Source organism: Sorex fumeus, unplaced genomic scaffold, assembly GCF_029834395.1.
Source record: "Sorex fumeus unplaced genomic scaffold, SorFum_2.1 ptg000034l, whole genome shotgun sequence".
Lineage (NCBI taxonomy): Eukaryota > Metazoa > Chordata > Mammalia > Eulipotyphla > Soricidae > Sorex > Sorex fumeus.
Genome location: NW_026606091.1, coordinates 7227871 through 7248314, shown reverse-complemented (window position 1 = coordinate 7248314; position 20444 = coordinate 7227871). Strand labels below are relative to the sequence as shown.

The window sequence follows — 20444 nt, the reverse complement described above, 5'->3', positions numbered from 1 at the left end:
CGAGGCAATCGACGAATAACAGGATGGTTGTGATTGATTGTGATTGTGTGAAGTCATGAAATTTACATACAAGTGGTACTACATGGAAAGTATCATGCTAAGTGAAATGAGTCTGTAAGAGAGGGACAGACACAGAGAGATTGCATTCATCTATGAAATATGAGGTAACAAAATAGGAGACTAACACCCAAGAAAAGCTGAGATAAGTACCAGGACATTCACTCCATGGCTTGGAGGCCAGCTACACATGCTAGGGGAAAAGGCAGCTCAGATAGAGAAGGGAACAACAAGTAAAGGGTATTGGGAGGATCCTCCCAAGATGGGAGATGCATGCTGAAAGTAGACTATAGATCAAACATGATAGCCACTCAATGCCTCTTTTGCAAACCACAGCACCCAAAAGGAGAGAGAGAACAAAAGGGAATGCCCTGCCACAGTGGTAGCAGGGAATAGGGGGAAGGGGGGTGGGAGGGATACTGGGAATGGTGGGGGTGGAGAATGGGCACTGGTGGAGGGATGGGTACTTGATCATTGTATAACTGAAACCCAAACACAAAAATCTGTAAGTCTACAACTGTACGTCATGGTGTTTCACTAATAAAAAGGTAAAGGCCCTCCTGTTGATCGTCGATTTGCTCGAGCAGGCCCAGTAACGTCTCCATTGGAGACTTTGTTGTTACTGTGTCTGGCATATCGAATACTCTCGGTAGCTTGCCGGGCAGAAAAAAAAATACCAAGTGCTTTTGAAAATAAATATACATTGTGAAGTGTACAGAACAGGATTCTAACAGATCCCCAACTTCTTTAGAAGACTATTGTTTTGATTTATACTTATGAATGATATGTATGTTTTATAGTATATATGTTATGAAGAAAAACTTTTTTTGAAAGAAGAAAATGGCAGTGCTCTGAGTTATTTCAAGTTCTATGTACAGGGTCACTGCTGGCTGTGCTCAGGAGACTATATAATTCTGAGAATAAAATCTGGGTTTTTAGCATGCAAAGCAGGTGCTCCAGACAGTTGAGCTATTTATCTGGCTCATTTATAAACTTTTAAAAAACTTGAATTTTGTGATTAAATAAATCCTAAATATATCACTTTTGGGCTGGAGCGATAGAACAGCGGTAGGGTGTTTGCCTTGAGCGCAGCCTGCCCGGCTGAGCCAGGTTTGATTCCTCCGCCACTCTTGGAGAGCCCGGCAAGCGACAGAGAGTATCTCGCCCACACAGCAAAGCCTGGCAAGCTATCCGTGACATATACGATATGCCAAACACATTAACAACAAGTCTCACGATGGAGACGTTACCGGGCCTGCTTGAGCAATTTGATGAATAACAGGAGGAATGTGACGGTGACCATGATATCACTTTTGTTTGTCTTAGGGATCATAGCCAGCAATGTTTGATGACTACTCCTGACTCTAAGCTTGGAGATCATTTCTGGGGATGCTCTGAAAATCAAGTGGTATCAGATAATGAAAAAGGGCTGCACACAAAACACAAAGCATACTTCAGCTCACTGATCTATTTCTCTGGTTCCCAAATGTATCACTTATAGCTAATGTTTGCCTGAATTTTCTTAGTCTTGAAACTAGTAAGAGTAGTTTTCCCACCTAATTCACTTAAATTAGAATTTTTTGTTTGGGAAGACAAAATGATCATTAGGAATTATCAAGAAGAAATGACACATGTTACATCAAACATGAATCTGGAACACGGTAAGCTATATCAAAGAAGCTAGTCAAAAAGAACCACATGCTGTATGATTCCATTTATAAGAAATGTTCGGAATAGGCAAATATGTGTACCGGGGAAATAGATTTGTGTTTGCTTAAAGGCTGAAGAAAGAAGTATGAAAATATTGGGGAGGTGACAGCTAAATGGAACTTGAATTTTACTGGTGCGGCAATAAAAAATGTTCTAAAATTTATTGTGATGATTATGCTACAATTCTCTGAATATTCTAAAAGCCACTGAATTGTATGTGGTGAATTATGTAGCTTCTGAATTATATCCCTAAAAGCTATTAAAATTATTAGGATCTATCACTGGAATAAATCTATAACATTATTTTCAAGTTAAGAAACTACATTACCAACATCCAAAGTGCACTGACACTGGAGATTAAGCACAGCAGGTGAGGAATTCCATGCAGTTCTGTCATGCAAAGTCTGATCCCTGGCATTTTATATTGTCCCTTGAGCCCCACCAGGAGTGATCCCTGAGCACAGAAGCTGAAATCATCTCTGAGGAATGCCCGGTGTGGCCCCCTAACAAAAAACAACAAAACCAAACAAACAGGGGGCCAAAGCAATAGTACAGAAGGTAGGTTACTCGTCTTGCATATTGGCCAAGCTGGGTTTTAGCACCAGCACCCAGTATGATCCCCTACACCTTCCAGAAGTGATCTCTAGTTCAGAGCCAGGACTAAGCCCTGGGCACCACTGGGTATGACCGCAAAACCAAAAAGCAAAACAAAAACAAACAAAAACACCAAAATCCAGAAAAAAACTTAGCAGCAGTAAAATAGCATGCAATTTAAGAATTAGAAATATATATCAAAACATGATTTTAAAAGTTTCCTTAAAAGTTTGCACCACGTCTAAAAAGTTAAGGATTATATATATATATATATATATATATATATATATATATATATATGACTCTTGGTTGAAAGTTTTATATGTCACATCAAATATAAAACATGATTCTAATATGCTAAGAAAAATCAAAGCTATTTACTCACATTCTACCACAAAAAATCTAATAAATTAAAAGGCATCCTGAATTAAAAATTGTCAGGTTTAAGTATCAAAAATTTACTGTAAATGAAGAAGTTATGTAGCAAAAGAGGTTAATTATGTTGATCTAACTCCTTGTTTTCCATAAGTCTTCTTTGCCAAGCTGAATATAATGGCCTGTGAATTATAAGATCAAGAAAACAAACTGTGTGTTTTCTAAAATATGAGTTATCCTTCATCAAGTTTTATACTTAGGGCAGCTAAAAGACCAATGTGGAGGGATCAGCATTAAGCCCAAAGGACAGGCAGTGCACAGCAAGAAAGCAAGCAATTCCTTCGTGTCTTTTGCAGGTCACTACCAAGGACCATGTTAGCAGAACCATACCAGACCCTTAACAGGCAGTTCTGCTGCTACCAGTAATTAGCTTGGACAGCTCTGGCTCCAAGAGTAGCAGCAAGGCTACACCATAATGAGCTCAGCTGGGATTAGCAGGACAGGGCAGGGAACCAAGAGAGCTCAGGCATTCTGCATCGCGTATGTATCTAGGAGATCAAACAAGGATGGCTGGCTAGGTTATCCCCTCTCCACCTCATTCCAAAAATGAAGCACGGCAGTGTCTAAAATACAGGCTAATGAAGAGCGACACCTCCAACAGATGAGAGCCACATTAATTAACACAATCCCTAGATCATATTATACAGTTTCAGCTAGAGCTAGCAAATATGCAACTTGTTATTGCATTATACATATATATATTTTAGAAGCTAGTCTTTTTTCTTTAACTTTTATTGACAAAAAACATAGGTTACTTTATTTTCAAATTTTATAAGGCCTTTCTCTCATGAACTTTAAGCCACAAAAAGATTTCTCACCAATGCTTGCCTGAGACCAAATAGTTAAAAAGAAAAACTTACTTTTGAAATATTAGCTCCTGGTTTTCCCTTTTAAAATAGGCCAATTCATTCCACACAGCATCAGAATCTTCCTGTCGAAGTTGTTGAGGATCTGCTCTCTTCATTTTTCTGATGTCCGTCCTATTTTTTAAATGAAGATACTTTTTTTCTTAAATTGTCTAGAGAAATTTATTTAGATACTCTATAAAATTAGAAAATATCATGTCTAACTTAAGCTTATATGTTTGGAATGAATTTCCTCAAATATAAGATGGGTAGAAGTAAAACCCTGTAGCATTTCTTATGAGATTAAACTACTACTACGGAAAGGAAACTCTAAATCAGATACATAATATTCTAACGTCTATTTCATTCATTCATTCATTCTACTAGTAACAAAACAGTGTCAGTTCCATAGTAAAGGATTATTGACAATCAATTCATCTCTAATTTGCTGCCAACTAATTTGGATGTTGTATATATGTTCTCTATAATTAGCTACTATCATTGACTAAATCAAATACTAGTTTTCACTCTTCTAGTGACTACTAAAAAGTTAAGAGAGCAGAGGCTAAATTTATCCAGAATATACTGCTTTATCACCACCTTAATGACAAGCAACCAGAAACATTTTCCATTCATCAAAGGTAGAAACTATATGCAACAATTATCTAGAAAACATACCAAATGCTTTTTATGTTTTAATTTTCTGTACATAAAACAAACTCTTCATTTTTATTTGTAAATGTGCTGTACTGGCCAATTTGGAAACAGTATTTCTCTATAGAACAGACCAATGTGTATCATCAACATTGCCCTCAAGGATTCATCTCAAAAGATGAGCGGGTATTAGATTTTCTGTTCTCATTCAGTCCTTTGCCCTCTGTTGATACTGTTAACAGGGGAGCCACTTACGACTAACCAAGATCTGAACACCTGTTCAGAGCAATTGAACTGAGACCGCCAATTCATTCAGATAAGCTGCAGAACAAACTGATGTACAGTAAAGATTTTCAAATTGCATACTAGGTAGAAGTAGTTTTAAAGTAGTTAACTATCTAAGTGAACAATATTTCTTGGGTCCTTGAATTAAACCTTGAATATTTTTTGAGGTATAAGCCCAGTTAAATTCATCATGTTTATTCAAAATACCCCTAAAAGCCTATGGATATAAGCTATTTCTGCTATAATTTATATAGTCAAGCTACAGATATTAAAATGAATACAATAATTCATAATCACCTGTGCTAATTATTTCTGCAAATGATAGGAAAATCTATAGTTATTGCTGGCATAGTTCTTTGCTTTCCTTTATTATATTCTCAATTTTAAAATCGCCAATAAAGATGTGACTTCAAAATATCTTCTTCATAATCAAACAAAAGCCATTAAAACACCTATATGATGCTTCTCCATTCCATTTAATATTTAGGAAAATGACTTTATGGGATATGTAACTCACATGCCACAGCCTTCTTCCCACTGTTTTAATTGCTCTTTTACTGCTCTGTAGTTGGTCTGTAACATCTGTAGCCTTTCCTTGCATTTTTCATGGGCATCTCTTAGCTCATCATTTTCTTGGCTCTGTAGAACACAAAAAAAGCAAGTATACAAGTTTGAAGAAAGTATTAGTATAATGTGACCAAAGAAGTCTCATCTGAAAATGAAACGGGAAATAAAATCGTATTTCAACAAATGAATTTTTACGAAAAACACTACATTTTTAGTTAATTCATTTATTATTGGGGAGAGGGGCACCCAGATGTGCTTAAGCCTTATGGCAAGATATGTGGTTAAGGATCATTCCTGGTGATGCTGAAGGGACCATATTTGGTGCCAGGGATCAAACCGGGGTTGGCCGTGGGAAAGGCAGGCATCTTATTCACTATACTATTCATAAGGTCTCCTTCACTACATTTTAAAATCTATTTACAGAACTTCAATATTTTCTATCAAGTTTAATGTTTATCCTTCCCCTGTTGTAAATTAGCACATATACAAATATTTATGAACTAATGATGTATTTTTTGAATTATTTTTCTTTTTAATACAAAAATTTTATATACTTAAACCGTGGTTATTTCACCAGCTATAAGTATACATTTAAAAACTTAATGATACTAATCATTGTAAGATCAGTTTATCAACTCAGAAATTCACAATTATTTTGCTTTATAAAACACAGATTAAACAGAAGGAAGAAAATCCATTTGTATCTATGTCAGAAGTATTATAATTTTAACTTTTGGGTAATACCATAAAGAATTGTAGGGAAATCTGGACTTGCTACTTTTGAAGATGTACTAAAGCAAACAAACCAAATACTATCAGGTATAAATGTTATTAAAATATTTTTATCATAGTAACATTTAATTATAGTTATATATAACATGATTACAATAGTATTAAAGTAGTATGGGTGTATATACTGCATGCCACCACCACCAAAGGGCCTTTGAAACTCCCACCACTGTCTGTCACTCTAGTCCTATTTTCATGTCTTCCACCCACCTCCACACTTCTTGGTAATGAATTTTGTAATCCAAGTGCAAGGGCTTGTCGTTGTTTTAACCATTCTATTTTGAGTCCCTTGTTCTGCCTCTCTATATTCCACATATAAATAAGATCATCTAGTTTTTTGCCTCCCTCTGACTTATTTTGCTTAAGAAGTTACCCTCCAACTCAATCCATTATGGAAAACTGCATGACTTTATCTTTTCTTATAAATGCAGAGTATTCGTGTGTGTGTGTGTGTGTGTGTGTGTGTGTGTACCACAAATTCTTTATTCATTTACCTGTGTTTGTACTCTTAGTATAATACTTAAGCTAAATCTTCACTTCAGATACCATATAACAACTATAAAGGCCAAATTTCTAGTTCTCAGAAGCTATATTTTTAATATTTTTTTATCATTTTTTTTATTAGTGAAACACCATGAAGTACACTTATAGACTTATAAATTTTTGTGCTTGGGTTTCAGTTATACAATGATCAAGTACCCATCCCTCCACCAGTGCCCATCCTCCCCCACCACGGGTCCTAGCATCCCTCCCACCCCCCATTTTTACAATAGTTTGTAAATATTTTTAATATTTACAAACTATTTCTAAAAGTAAAATAGTAACAAGTTGTTTTACAATATACAAATTGTTTTCGAACTTCTGTATGAAAGAATTTGTTAACTTATTTAGTAAGGTGAGATCAGTAGGAGTAGGTAATCTCCAGAAATATTTGTATTTCACCTTCAGTTTTCTACTGCTAGCACATAATCTTATGCACATTATTCAGCACATTATTCACATTAATTCAAACTATTCATTCTCTGTATATGAAAATAACAGATTTAGATTATTATAAAATTAAATTAGCACTGTAACACTGTCCTCACGTTGTTCCTCGATTTGCTCGAGCGGGCACCAGTAATGTCTCCATTGTGAGACTTGTTGTTTCTGTTTTTGTCATAACGAATACACCACGGGGAGCTTGCCAGGCTCTGCCGTGTGGGCAGGATACTCTCGGTAGCTTGCTGTGCTCTCAGAGAGGCATGGAGGAATTGAACCCAGGTTGGCTGCGTGCAAGGCAAACACGCTACCTGCTGTGCTATCGCTCCAGTCCAAAAATTAAATTAGCTAATAAAAACTCTCGGTATTATGCTTGCACAAAGAGGCACAAAGCAAAATTTGTTTTTCATATTTTCCCTTCCTAAATATTAACTCTGATGCTCTTTTGATTTAGGCTAAATATACTGTTTCTTTGACCATCTTTCTCCAATCACAACAGTAAGATGAACTTTAGGGTATATATTTTATTGTAATTGTATTTATCTCAACTGTATGGATATTTTGTTATTCTATTTTAATATATTTCCAATAGGATAATATTCAGCTGGGGCGATAGCACAGCGGGTAGGGCGGTTGCTGTGCATGCAGGTGACCCGGGTTCGAATCCCAGCATCTCATATGATCCCCTGAGCACCGCCAGGAGTAATTCCAGAGTGCATGAGCCAGGGGTAGCCCCTGTGTATCGCCGGGTGTGAGCCAAAAACCAAATAATAATAATAATAATAATAATAATAATAAAATAGAATTCCTACATATTAATCCCTATTTTATAATAAATTTCTTCTTCTAAAAGATATATTTGTTTTAGATTTCCCCAAAACTGAGTAAGTTCAACCAAAAAATTGACCAGAAAATAAGAATAAAATATTATATCTGAAATTTTCTAATATCATTTACAATAAACTTTTATTGAACATAGGGAAGATACTGAGCTTCTTGTAATGATCAGTTTCAGTGCTTTTAGAATTGCTTCATCTAAACTGGATTTGTATCTCAATGTTTATTTTAATCCTCACAAAAAAACCTATACTTTAATGTGGGCCCAGTAATGTCTCCATTGTGACAATTGTTACTGTGTTTGGCATATCGAATACATCACGGGTAACTTGCCAGGTTTTGCTGTGTGGGCGAGATACTCTCGGTAGCTTGCTGGGCACTCCGGGAGGGGTGGAGGAATCGAACTCGGGTCGACCATGTTGGCCGCTTGCAAGGCAAATGCCCTACCCGCTGTGCTATCGCTCCAGCCCAAGAGTATATATATATAGGCAAATATATCTATTTGCATGCGGGTCCCGGGGCTGAGATCTCCAAGCCTACTCGGATCAGGGATGAGCATCCTCCACCCAGATCCTCCAAATTCCGGTAGGCAGGGGTCACACCCACCAACTGCCTCCCTGGCACCGTGTAATCCCATCAACAGCCAAGACTCAGAGACTATAAAACCCAGCTTCTGGAAGCACGCGGCTGCGCGACATTTTATTATCTCATTCCTACTTTGGACAAACTGGTAGGCTACCAAATGTAACCTGCCCACACGGCAGAGTCTGGCAAACTCCCCGTGGCGTACCCAATATGCCAAATACCAGTAACAATGATGGGTCTCATTCTCCTAAAGAGCCTTGAATATAGCACTTTCTTAAAAATCTCAGGGCTAGGATGAAGGAGACGTTACTGGGGCCTGCTCGAAGCAATCGACGAATAATGTTGTTAACTCAAAATTAAGATTTAGTAAAACTTCCTGAGTCCTATGTATCACTCACAATATAGCAGCACTGTACAGGGCATATTAATTAATCAAAACATTCCATGAGATCTTCCTAGCACCTAAAACTTTTGTATAATATAGTCTTTATTAGCAAATAGTTTTCTTTTTTTCTATAATATCTCAAATAAGCAGATCCTGCCTTAAGTAGATCATGGGAAAAAAGTTTTATAAAGAAGCTTTTTGTACCTGCTTCACAATTTATCACACTTAATACTGTATTAAGTGTTTATATGCTTCTTAGAAAATTCTTATAGTCTAAACTAGAAAAGTAAGACCTAACTCATGGTAATTTGACAAATTAATTTATTAGACAGTTCATAATAGCAACTACTTTAAAATGAAATTTTATCTATAAAATTGTGCTCTGCTGATGCAAATACAAAACTGTAAAATATGAGTTTAAAGTAGGCAGTCAAAGGAATATCTCAAATGGTTGGAACACATGCTTTGCATGCCTGAGGCCCACAGTTGGCTAATCCTCAGCACCACAATGGGGACCCCTCCCACACCCAGCATTTCTAGAGACGTCTGAGTACCACTGTACATCCTACAGAGTAATGATTCTTTGGCCTAGTTCAGAAATAGTAGAATTTTATAATTATGAAAATATATGATGGTGGCCAGAGCAATAGGAAAGCAGGGAGAGCCTTTGCTTTGCACACCGTCAACCAGGTTTGATCCCTAGCACCCCAAATGGAACCCTGAGCATGCCAGGAGCAATTATTGAGTCTAGAGCCAGGAGTAACCACTGAGCACTGTCAGGTGTGTCCCCCAAATTTTCTTCCTCACTTGTTGGATATCTGTCCCAACAACTGTTGGAATATAAATCGATATCGCAAAAGAAATGCATGAATTAATTTTTTTACTCTAATAAATAGAAGTTTACCATAGTTTGGGCTATAATTAAGTCCCCTTTGACTTATAATAGCTTAAACCTAAAAGTAAGTATTGAATTTAGGGTGTTATTACTTTTAACTTTTTTTTAAAAAATTGAATCACTGTGAATTACAAAGATATTTACGACTAAGTTTCAGGCTATATTTTTCCAACACCTATCCCTTCAGCAGTTCTCACTACCCTCCTCTACTGTCCCCAGTTTTCCTCCCATCAATGCCCCGGCCTGACTCTATGGCAGGCACTTACCCTCTCCTCCACTGTCCTAGTGTTCCCTTCCCTAACTTATCCTGATCATTCCTGCTCTCTCCTGATCTTCCTACTGAAGGCCAGTTATCCTCCTCCTTGTTTCTATTGCCACTGAGCATTTGAGATTCTTCTATGAGGTTTCTTTACATACCACATACGAGAGAGATCTTTCTGAGTGGCTTCATCTTCCTCTGACTGATTTCACTCAACATGATACTCTACAGATCCACCGACACTGCAGCAAATTTCATGGCTTTATATTTTCTTAAGGCTGCACAGTATGCTATTGTGTATATGTACCATAGTTTCTTTATCTAGTCACCTGTTCCTGAGCATTTGGGTTGTTTCAATATTTTGGCTATTATATATAGTGCTGCATTGACTGCAGCAGTGCGGATGACTTTTATTATTTCTCCTTTGAAGGCATATGGGGGATATTCTCAGGAGTGGAATTGCTGGGTCATATGGAAACTCAATTCCTAGTTTTTTTGAGGAATGTCCATCTTATCCTCCAAAAAGGCTGGACCAGTCAACAATCCCACCAGCATTGAATGAGGACCCTAGGGCGTTTGCCTTGCACGCAGCCAACATGGCCGACCCGAGTTCGATTCCTCCACCCCTCTCGGAGAGCCCGGCAAGCTACCGAGAGTATCTCGCCCGCACGGTAGAGCCTGGCAAGCTCCCCATGACGTATTCGATATGCCAAACACAGTAACAACAAAGTTTCCAATGGAGACGTTACTGGGCCCGCTCGAGCAAATCGACGATCAACGGGAGGGCCTTTACTTACTTTTACTTTACTTTATTCTCCCCACATCCTCGCCAGTAACGGATGTTCTTTTTAATGAATGACCAGTGTCTGTGGTGTGAGGTGATATCTCATTATTGTTTTGATTAGCATTTCCCTGAAGATCAGTGATATAGAGCATTTCTTCATATTTTTTTTCCATTTGCACTTATTCTTTGAGGAAATTCCTGCTCATCTCTTCTCCCATTTCTTGATAGGTGATAGGGTTAGATTTTCTTTTTTTGTAGAGGTGTATCTGTGCTTTATATATCCTAGATACTAACCTTTATATATCCTACATATATAAAGGTTATAAAGATACATAACCTTTATATATCCTAGATATTGAATGAGTGGTACATAAATAATTTGTCCCAGTCTTTATATTCTGGTAATCATTTCCTTTGAAGTGCAAGGCCTCTTAGGTTAAAGTAGTCCTATTTGTTAGGCTGGAGCGATAGCACAGCGGGTAGGGCGTTCGCCTTACAAGCGGCCAACATGGCCGACCCGAGTTCGATTCCTCCGCCCCTCTCGGAGAGCCCGGCAAGCTACCGAGAGTATTCGATATGCCAGACACAGTAACAACAAAGTCTCCAATGGAGACGTTACTGGGCCCGCTCGAGCAAATCTACTTACTTGATCAGTGATATTTTATCCTTCAATGTCATGGAGAGTTCTGCCTATATTTTCCTCTATGCACTTTAAGAATTCAGGGCTGACATAAGCAGAGAGAGTAAGAAAGAAATTGTCTGCCATGAGGCAGGGGGAGGGGTGGGGTGGGGTTGGGGAAGGGGACATTGGTAGGGGAAAATGTGCACTGATGGAGGGATGGGAGTTTGATCATTATATGACAAATTCAAACATGAAAGCTTTGTACTTGTAGCTCACGGTGACTCAATTAAAAAAAGAATGATATTAGGGCTGATATTTAGGTCTTTAATACATTTTAATTCGAGTGAGAAGTATTATTAGTAAAGATTTTACAATATAATTTTGTAACACTATCTCATGGTGATACAATAAAAATTTTAAAAAAGATTTTACAATAAGAATACACGTAAAGACTGAAAAATACATTTAATATCACATTTTCTGTAGAGAACACATATTCAAAAAATCACTGAATGTTTTGAATAGCTACTCAATATGGTGAATTAATAAAACACTTACTGAGTATCATCTACCTATTTTGCAGCTAAATCAGCCTAACTAGAGTCTAATTTCTGTATACCAACAAGAATTAATGACTAACACAATTCAAAAGTAGAAAAGAGAAATGTTTTATAATTGATTTTCTTTAATTATATCTGATTTTGAGTTCACTGTATCAGAAATAATTCTTGATCTAATTTTCCAATGTGGGCAAAATACTCCTTGACAGGTATAAAGCAAAATAAAGGCTTGAATGCTATTATTAAAGCAGTGACTCGATAATTAGAGAATGATAGTAAGTTTCTTAGTTATATTAACCCTTTTGTAAAACACCAAGAATACCAGAGATGTTTACTTTCTTTTTTTAATTGAATCACCATGAAATAAAGTTTCATGTTTGAGTTTCAGTCATACAATGACTGATCACCCATCCCTCCACCAGTGCACATTTTCTACCACCGATGTCCCCAATATTCCCCTCCCCTTTCCCAGCCTCTATGGCAGACAATTTCCCCCATACTCTCTCTCTACTTTTGGGCATTATGGTTTGCAATAAAGATAGCAAAAGACTATCACCTTTGGTCCTTTATCTACTTTCAGCACACATCTCCCATCCGAACTATCCCTCCGACCATCATTGTCTTAGTGATCCCTCAGAGACGTCTAATTTCAGCAAGCTATACATATCATCTCATCATTATAAGAGTCTAAAAATAAAATATATAAGCTGTATTTAAAGGGCATATTGATATTATAAAATAGAATAGAAAAGTAATAATAGAATCGAGTTTCCCAAGGCATAAATATCTGTGAAATGGAAACTTTGCAACATTAATGTCTCAAGGAAAGCAAGGTTTTCACGAAGTCCTGAGACTTTGGTTTCTAAATGATGTGTTAGTCCAATACACTTATGAAGTCCGGATTTGGAAATGGAGTAAATTTTATAACAATAGCTTTGAATCTCTCCATTACTATTAGCTGTTTTATTATGACATCATCCTCTATCTTGAAGCTAGTACAACAAACCACAAAGTTAGCTGAACTGGTTAATATATTACTACTACCTTATATAAATTTTAATTGAATTCTTAAATGCTATTTGAAAAATATACATGATTAACTTTTCAAAAAAATTTTAATTGGAAATCCATGAGATAGATCATTACAAAGCTGTTCATGATTGATCCAAAACCCATCCCTCTACCACCGTACATTTCCCACTACCAATGTCCCCCATTTCCCTCCGACCATCTCTCCCCCATCCCCGGCACAATACACACATACCCATCCTGCCTCTATGGTAGGATCTTTTCTTCTTTCTGTCTTTCTTTTTGTGCATTATTGTTTGTAATACAGGTACTAAGAGATGATCGTGTTTGTTCAAGGCATTCAGTATTTCCACATGATTAACTTTTAATACAAAATGAACATCATTTCAATGTACTGCAGTGTATATTCATAAATTCCAAGGATGATTGTGAAATTTATTTGTCTCTCCTGCCTTCAAAACACCTTCTTAAGGTATTAACTTAGTACCCTAAATCTACTTACTAGAGTATGGGTTATATCTTTCGTCTTTTATTTAGTGTGTCCAACAGTAGCTTTTGGAAAAAAATCTTTGCGGAAATACTGGTAGGTATGAAATACTCAAGAAAGTAGAATAAAGTAGTATTTTATAAAATACTCAAGAAAGTAGAATAGATAATATATGTCTTCCTTTCTATTATTCATAATATACAATATGTTAATGGCTCATAAAAAGATTTTTAGTACACTGATGACAATAATTAAGTATAGACCATTTTATCCAACACGATCCCATTAATTTGGTAGAAAAACATTTGGTTGAATACCAATACACAAAATGCCATGACAAAAAAAATCAATATGCACTAGTGGGTAATAGGTCTATAAAAAAGTGAACCAAGATCAACAAATGTATTTTTTTAAAAAATCACAAGAAATTTTAGTTGGTTAAAATAAAGCTCTACCCCCACAAACATGGGAATCTTAATCCCAGTACCTCTGATCATATAACCCACTACCTCGGAACATGATCATATTTTAGATGACAGTGAGTTAGTTTATGCTATATATTTAAAATGAGATCATAAGACTGTGTCCTTTAAAAATTTTTGTTTTGAAAAATAATTTATCTCTTTTTAATTATTTTATTTGAAGCACCATGGTAAATAAAACTATTAAAATAGGGTTTCATGCCCACACCTCCACCACAAAAAAAAAAAAAAACGAAGAAATTTTTATAGAATGGAAGAGGTACAGATAGAGGTAAGATTATGTAAAGACACAGAAGGATCTAGGAATTTGGAAGTCTCAAGAAACGAGGAGAGAGTAATGGAACAAATTCTCCCTCACCAATTACTGAAAAAATCAACCCTATTAAACCTTTTTTTAAAAATCCTTTCCATCATCCAGAACTTTGAAATAATAATCTGTTTTTAAGATGTCAATTTGTGGTAGTTTGTCACAGTTTCTAAAAATCTTGTTAAAAGCATATCATCAATTCCTCTGTTATAGTCATAAACACATCAGTAGTTGTACTAGTATTAATATCTTTAGACCATTAAAGGTAAATAGAGAGGGGCTGGAGTGATAGCACAGTCAATAGGGCGTTTGCCTTGCATGCGGCCGACCCGGGTTCGATTCTCAGCATCCCATATGGTCCCCTGAGCACTGCCAGGAGCGATTCCTGAGTGTAGAGCCAGAAGTAACCCCTGTGCATTGCCAGGTTTGACCCAAAAAGCAAAAATAAATAAATAAATAAATAAATAAAATAAAATAAAGGGAGATAGAGAAAGAGATATTCTAATTTCAGTAAACAGTGAATATATTTACCAAAATTAAGTTATAAATTAAAACTATCCTGTATCTAATCACTCTCTGATTGCTTTACTAGACAGGTTTTATTCACTCAGTTCTTCTGCTACATGATCATTATTATAGTTCCCTTTTCTCTTGTTCAGTACTAAAAATAAAAAATCATTTCTTATTAAGTGAAAAATATGCATAAAAAACTGTTCCATTTTCCCACTTGTCTTACAAACCTATGAAAGAAAACATTTATTTGAAATTCATCATTATCACCATTTTCTAAAAAAGAGATTAGACAAAAAGTATAAACAGAAAATGAAAAAAATTTTACTATGAAAATAGACAAAAAAATCATTCGAAAGACCTACTGTTAGGGAAAAAAAGAAATTAATATAATGCCTACAAATTCAAGAGTTCTAGAGACTAGATCTTAAAATGTCTGAATTGTACTCCTTCTGCCTGAAAATAAGGGATTATTAAAATCTCACAAATTTCTTGGGACAAATGAGTAGAGACTCTCTACTATTGAATGGGATATATGATGGTAAATTTATTAACTTGATGCCTAGACAGTTGCTGAATTTTTTACTTCTGGGAATAACTACAAGAATATTTCTGCAGAGACTGATATCTGAATAGACAGTTAAGTAGATTGTCCTCCAAAGTGCATAGTCCTTATGTAATCCAGTGAGACCCCAGCACTACTAGTGTGCCTTGGGCAATCCTCAGCATCACAGAGTCTTAGTAGCACTGCATCCCTGGGCCCTCACCTTCAATAGGCAGACTGGTTGGCTAAAAATTGTTGAGAGGAGCCCTGGGACTCCTGAATATCACCTGAAGGAACCCCACCTCACCCCCCAAAAGTAAATAAATAAACAAATGTATTTGATTTTAATCATCTATAAAGTACTGAGCTTATCAAAGAATACCATAAAACTAAGATTCAATTAAATGGCAAAATCTCAGATACTGTAGGCTTCTTAGTTATGAATGGAAAATTCTAAGTTTAGCATATAGAATACAGAGAAACACTGAAAACCTCTAACACAATAAAATAAAATTGGTTGAACAACCTCTGAGAAAGAGAACTCACCAAGTAGTGTAATCTTTCAAACGATCACGACGATCACGACCATCCTGTTGTTCGTCGATTGCCTCGAGCAGGCCCCAGTAATGTCTCCTTCATCCTAGCTCTGACATTTTTTTAAAAAGTGCCATATTCAAGGCTCTTTCAGGGTTAGGAGAATGAGATCCATCATTGTTACTGGTATTTGGCATATTGGGTACGCCATGGGGAGTTTGCCAGACTCTGCCATTGTGAGCAGGTTACATTCGGTAGCCTGCCAGGTTGTCCATATACATATTTATAAAATATACAAATGCTGGTGGGGAGGGGCCAGAGATTATGCCAGGGATTGAACCTAGATGTTATGCATGTGAAATTTGCCTTCAACTTTTATAAATACACACACACACACACCCCTCCCAAAAGGCAAGCAATCAAATTCAGTTCTCTAGGGGGAAGGGACTTAGGAATCTAATGGAGGGTTATGGACCACACCTAGTGTTGGCACTGTGTTCTGAGTTATTCTTGGTAGAACCCAGGAATGAATGATGTGGCTGAGAGTCAAAAAGAGGTCAGCTGCATGCCTTACCCCCATGCTCTATCTCTGACCCCTGGAAATGTAATTTTTTTTTTTTGCTTTTTGGGTCACACCCAGCGATGCTCAGGGGTTACTCCTGGCTTTGCACTCAGGAATCACTCTTGGCGGTGCTCAGGGGACCATATGGGTTGCTGGGAATCGAACCCGGGTCAGACGCATGCAAGGCAAACTCCCTAGCCGCTGTGCTATTGCTCCAGCCCCTGGAAATGTAATTTTTAACAAGCACATCAAGTAAGGCTAATGTCTGAAAATTCTTATTTAATTTCAAAGAAAACAGTATAAATGATAACATAATATGTGACCTCCACAAAAATTTTGTTTAACCTATGTGTGTGTGTGTGTGTGTGTGTGTGTGTGTAAAGATGTATTTAGGCACAATTCACCTTCTTGGATAAATTGTGTTCCTTGAATCTCGTCATCAGCCAACATCCAGATCACTTGTCCTTCTCTCCCATGACGCTCATCATAACCATGCCGCCAGACCCTATGCCAGGCTGTCTCACTCAAAGTGCCCGCCGGGGGGGGGGGGGGGGCGCAACATAAGACAAACACACACACACACACACACCACACACACATACAGGTGAGACCCCTCCCCCACCCAAGGGACCCAGCCCTGGCAGCCAAAAACCTTCAGAACTCAACCTCGGCCATGCTCACGGCCACTCTCCATATGCTCCAATCAAGCCATACCCACAAGCAAACCTATTCCTGGACCACAAGGACACTTCATAGGACACACCCTACCTTACTCCAAGAGTACCTCACCACATTTGATGGAGTTCAAAATAGGAGGCAACCAATCTTAGAGGGAAATTTTTTTTTACAGATTATATAAAAGCACACAAGGCTCAATCTTTAACAACATTTTAGTGATCTCTTACAAAAGGTAATGGCAACTGAATAATGGCAACTGGGTGAAATACAACAGCCTTCACACCTTTCTCTATAGACATCTTTTTGTAGCTTTTTCAACAGTTTTTCATAACAAACAATATGAAATATATTTTTTGGTTCTGCTTTGGGGCAGGGATTGGGGTTCAGGATGTAAACATCAGAAATATGGTCTTGAATCTTTCAAACAGAGACTGAATTAGACACGCATTTCTTTAACATTAGGAAAACGATAATTTAAATGTCATGTGTTTGGAAAATAATTCACTGGAAGCACTGTAGCACTGTCCTTTCGTTGTTCATCGATTTGCTTGAGTGGCTACCACTAATGTCTCACAAGTTGCTACTGTTTTTGGCATATTGAATATGTCACGGGTAGCTTGCCAGGCCTTACCGTGAGGGTGAGATACTCTTGGTAGCTTGCTGGGCTCTCTGAGAGGGGTGAAGGAATCAAACCCCAACTGGCCTTGCGCAAGGCAAATGCCCTACCCGCTGTGCTACTGCTCCAGCCCAGAAGGCTTCCCTGTAGCACTGTCTGCAGCATTGTCCTCCAATTGTTCATTGCTTTGCTTGAGCAGGCCCAGTAAATGACTTGTACTTGTAAGTATAAGACTCGTAGTTATTGTGTTTGGCATATGGAATACATCATGGGGACCTTGCCAGGCTTTGCCTTGCGGTCCAGATACTCTCAGTAGCTTGCCGGGCTCTCCGAGAGGGGCGGATGAATCAAACCTGGGTCAACTGGGTCAGCCGCATGCAAGTCAAATGCCCTACACGCTGTGCTATCACTCCAGCCAGAAGGCTAATAAAAATTAAAAACAAAGTAAAATGGCACAAATGGGGGAAACTTAGCAATATTTATTAAGACGACATATTAATTTTTTTTACCCCCTTAACCAAAATATCCACAGCTAAGTCTATAACTGATGATGTGTGTTTAAGTATTGGAAGTTTCATTTACATGAAGTTGTTTGCAACACCATTTGTAAATGTAAAGCATTGGAGTCAACCCAATATAGGAGAGGAAAAATAATATATACTGTGTCATTCAGACTGCTTTTCTTTTCTTTTCTTTTCTTTTCTTGGGGGACTTTAGGGGGAGTGGGGGAAGCAGGCCTTCCAAAAGGTACTCAGGAGTGCCATGTGAGATCCTTGGCCAAGAGGGCTGGCAATTTAATGTAAAGGCCCCATGACACAGTGCTCCTCAGACCCTGTGATGCCATGCTCTGGGAACTCCAGGGCCACATTCTGTGGCTGATACTTAGGGGCCTCCAGGACTGCACTTGACTCAAGGGACTGACAAAGTGGTGACAAAGTGGTATGGAATTTATTTTTGGCACACGCTAACCATGTACTTTAACCACTGTATTACCTCCAGGCACCAGTTTTCCTCTGAGGGACAATTTTAAGTGACTTAAAATTTTCTCTAAAGGACAATTTTAAGTGACTTTACCTTTAAACTATATTAATACAGTTTTTATCTGTATTAAAAGGACAATTTAAGTGACTAAAAATTTTCTCTAAAGGACAATTTTAAGTGACTTATACTATATTAATACAGTTTTTATCTCCTCTTAAAAATGATTTTTTTTCCTTTTATGGGTCACAGCCAGCAATGCTCAGGGGTTACTCCTGGCTCTGCACTCAGGAATTACTCCTGGTGGTGCTTGGGGGACCATATGGGATGCCGGGGATTGAACTCAGGTTGGATGCTTGTAAGACAAACGTCCTACCCACTGTACTATTGCTCCAGCCCAAAATGTTGATCATTTTAATATTTAGTCTTCAAATTTTAAACTTAGTCTTCAAATTTGAAACTTTGAATTAACTTCTGATCCTTGAAAAACTTAAAATAAAACCAACTAATTACATATTTTTAGACATGCACTTAAATTCAAGAGATAAATGATCAGCAGTAAATTGTAAAATGAATGTTTACTTTCATGTGTCTTAATCTTTGCAAGGTCAGTAATAAAAAAATTATTTAATGTTCACCTTTAGTTGTACTGCCTCCTCTAAGTTTTCGATCTTTCTTTCAGCTTTCCGTAGCTTCCTTAGTTCCTCTAACTCGGAGGAAGAACTCTTAGGGGACAAAGACCTTGAACGTTTCACAGGTGGTTCCTGGAGAATAAAACAAGGACATGGTTGAACTAGTTGGAATATTGGATTATGAAAGACATGCAAAATTAAAGAACAAGTAATTTTGAATACTAATAATGAATTATAAAAAAAATCCTGCATGGAATACCAGAGAAATAACAAGCGGAATTACCACAGTGCTACCGCTAAAGGTTTCTCTGTGACTCGTTAATGAGAATATTCATTTACATTTACATTGTTTCTTTCAGAATAATGATGTCCCATTAGGGAAGACTAAAGGGTTATAGACTCAGAAATGCAAGAAACCTCATTACAAAGGAGGGGATAGAGGCTGGTCTAATTGCTCTATAAGGGTCCAAGGTTACACTTGATAGGACAACCAGAAACAAGAGGGAAAGGATTTTTTTCCCTTTGAAATAGTTTAACACACTGTGAAGTTGAAGGAACAATATGCTTGAGGAATATAAATACAAAAGACAGTAGATCTTATAACATAATGACCATATGGTCATTAACTATAATGTGGCTAACTAGAGACAAGAATGTGTGTTTATATTATGTACAGCTTCATATACCAATCTGGAAAAAGAATATGTGAAAGCAACTATTAAGCTGGGCAACATATTGTTCATACTTGCTGCATGTCCTAAAAAAAAAAAAGAAATTGTCAAAAATTTTCCTCTAATTTTCTTGAAACTTTTTAAAGCAATGAGATAACAAAGCATTTATATTTTAAACTTCAGCAATACAGCAAGCAACAAAATTATGACCAGTAATGGTGTATCTCAATTTCAAGAATTTTTTAAAATTTCATTTAAATAAAAACTCACTGCCCTGAAACTACCAAAATAAAAATAAACATATAACGTACTTTTAAAAATATACACAGACATACACATAGCAACCATTTCTGACAATTAAAAGGGAGAATGCAAGGGTCCCAAGAACATGGATCTGATTTTAAGAAATTTCTTTTTGAGAAATTTTATTTTATTCATGGACAAAAATGGAAATATCTAAAGTCAATTACCTTAAAACACACAAGAAATAGTTATTGTGAGATACCTTAAAAATAATAGATTCTACCTACAAAAATATTTTCTGCTGAAGTAACAGGTGTGAGAAAATCG

General features: G+C 37.0%; 1 protein-coding gene across 3 annotated transcripts in view; it reads right to left on the bottom strand.

Annotated features, from left to right (window-relative positions):
- The window catches only part of CNTLN (centlein), a 277449-nt gene that overhangs the window by 115539 nt on the left and 141466 nt on the right, over nt 1–20444 (bottom strand). For all 3 annotated transcript variants that reach the window (XM_056117337.1, XM_056117338.1, XM_056117339.1), the window contains exons 10-12: nt 19210–19335; nt 5098–5219; nt 3657–3776 (exon numbers count right to left, since the gene is read on the bottom strand). In XM_056117337.1, coding sequence (XP_055973312.1) covers nt 3657–3776; nt 5098–5219; nt 19210–19335 — 368 coding nt within the window. The remainder of the gene's footprint in view (nt 1–3656; nt 3777–5097; nt 5220–19209; nt 19336–20444) is intronic.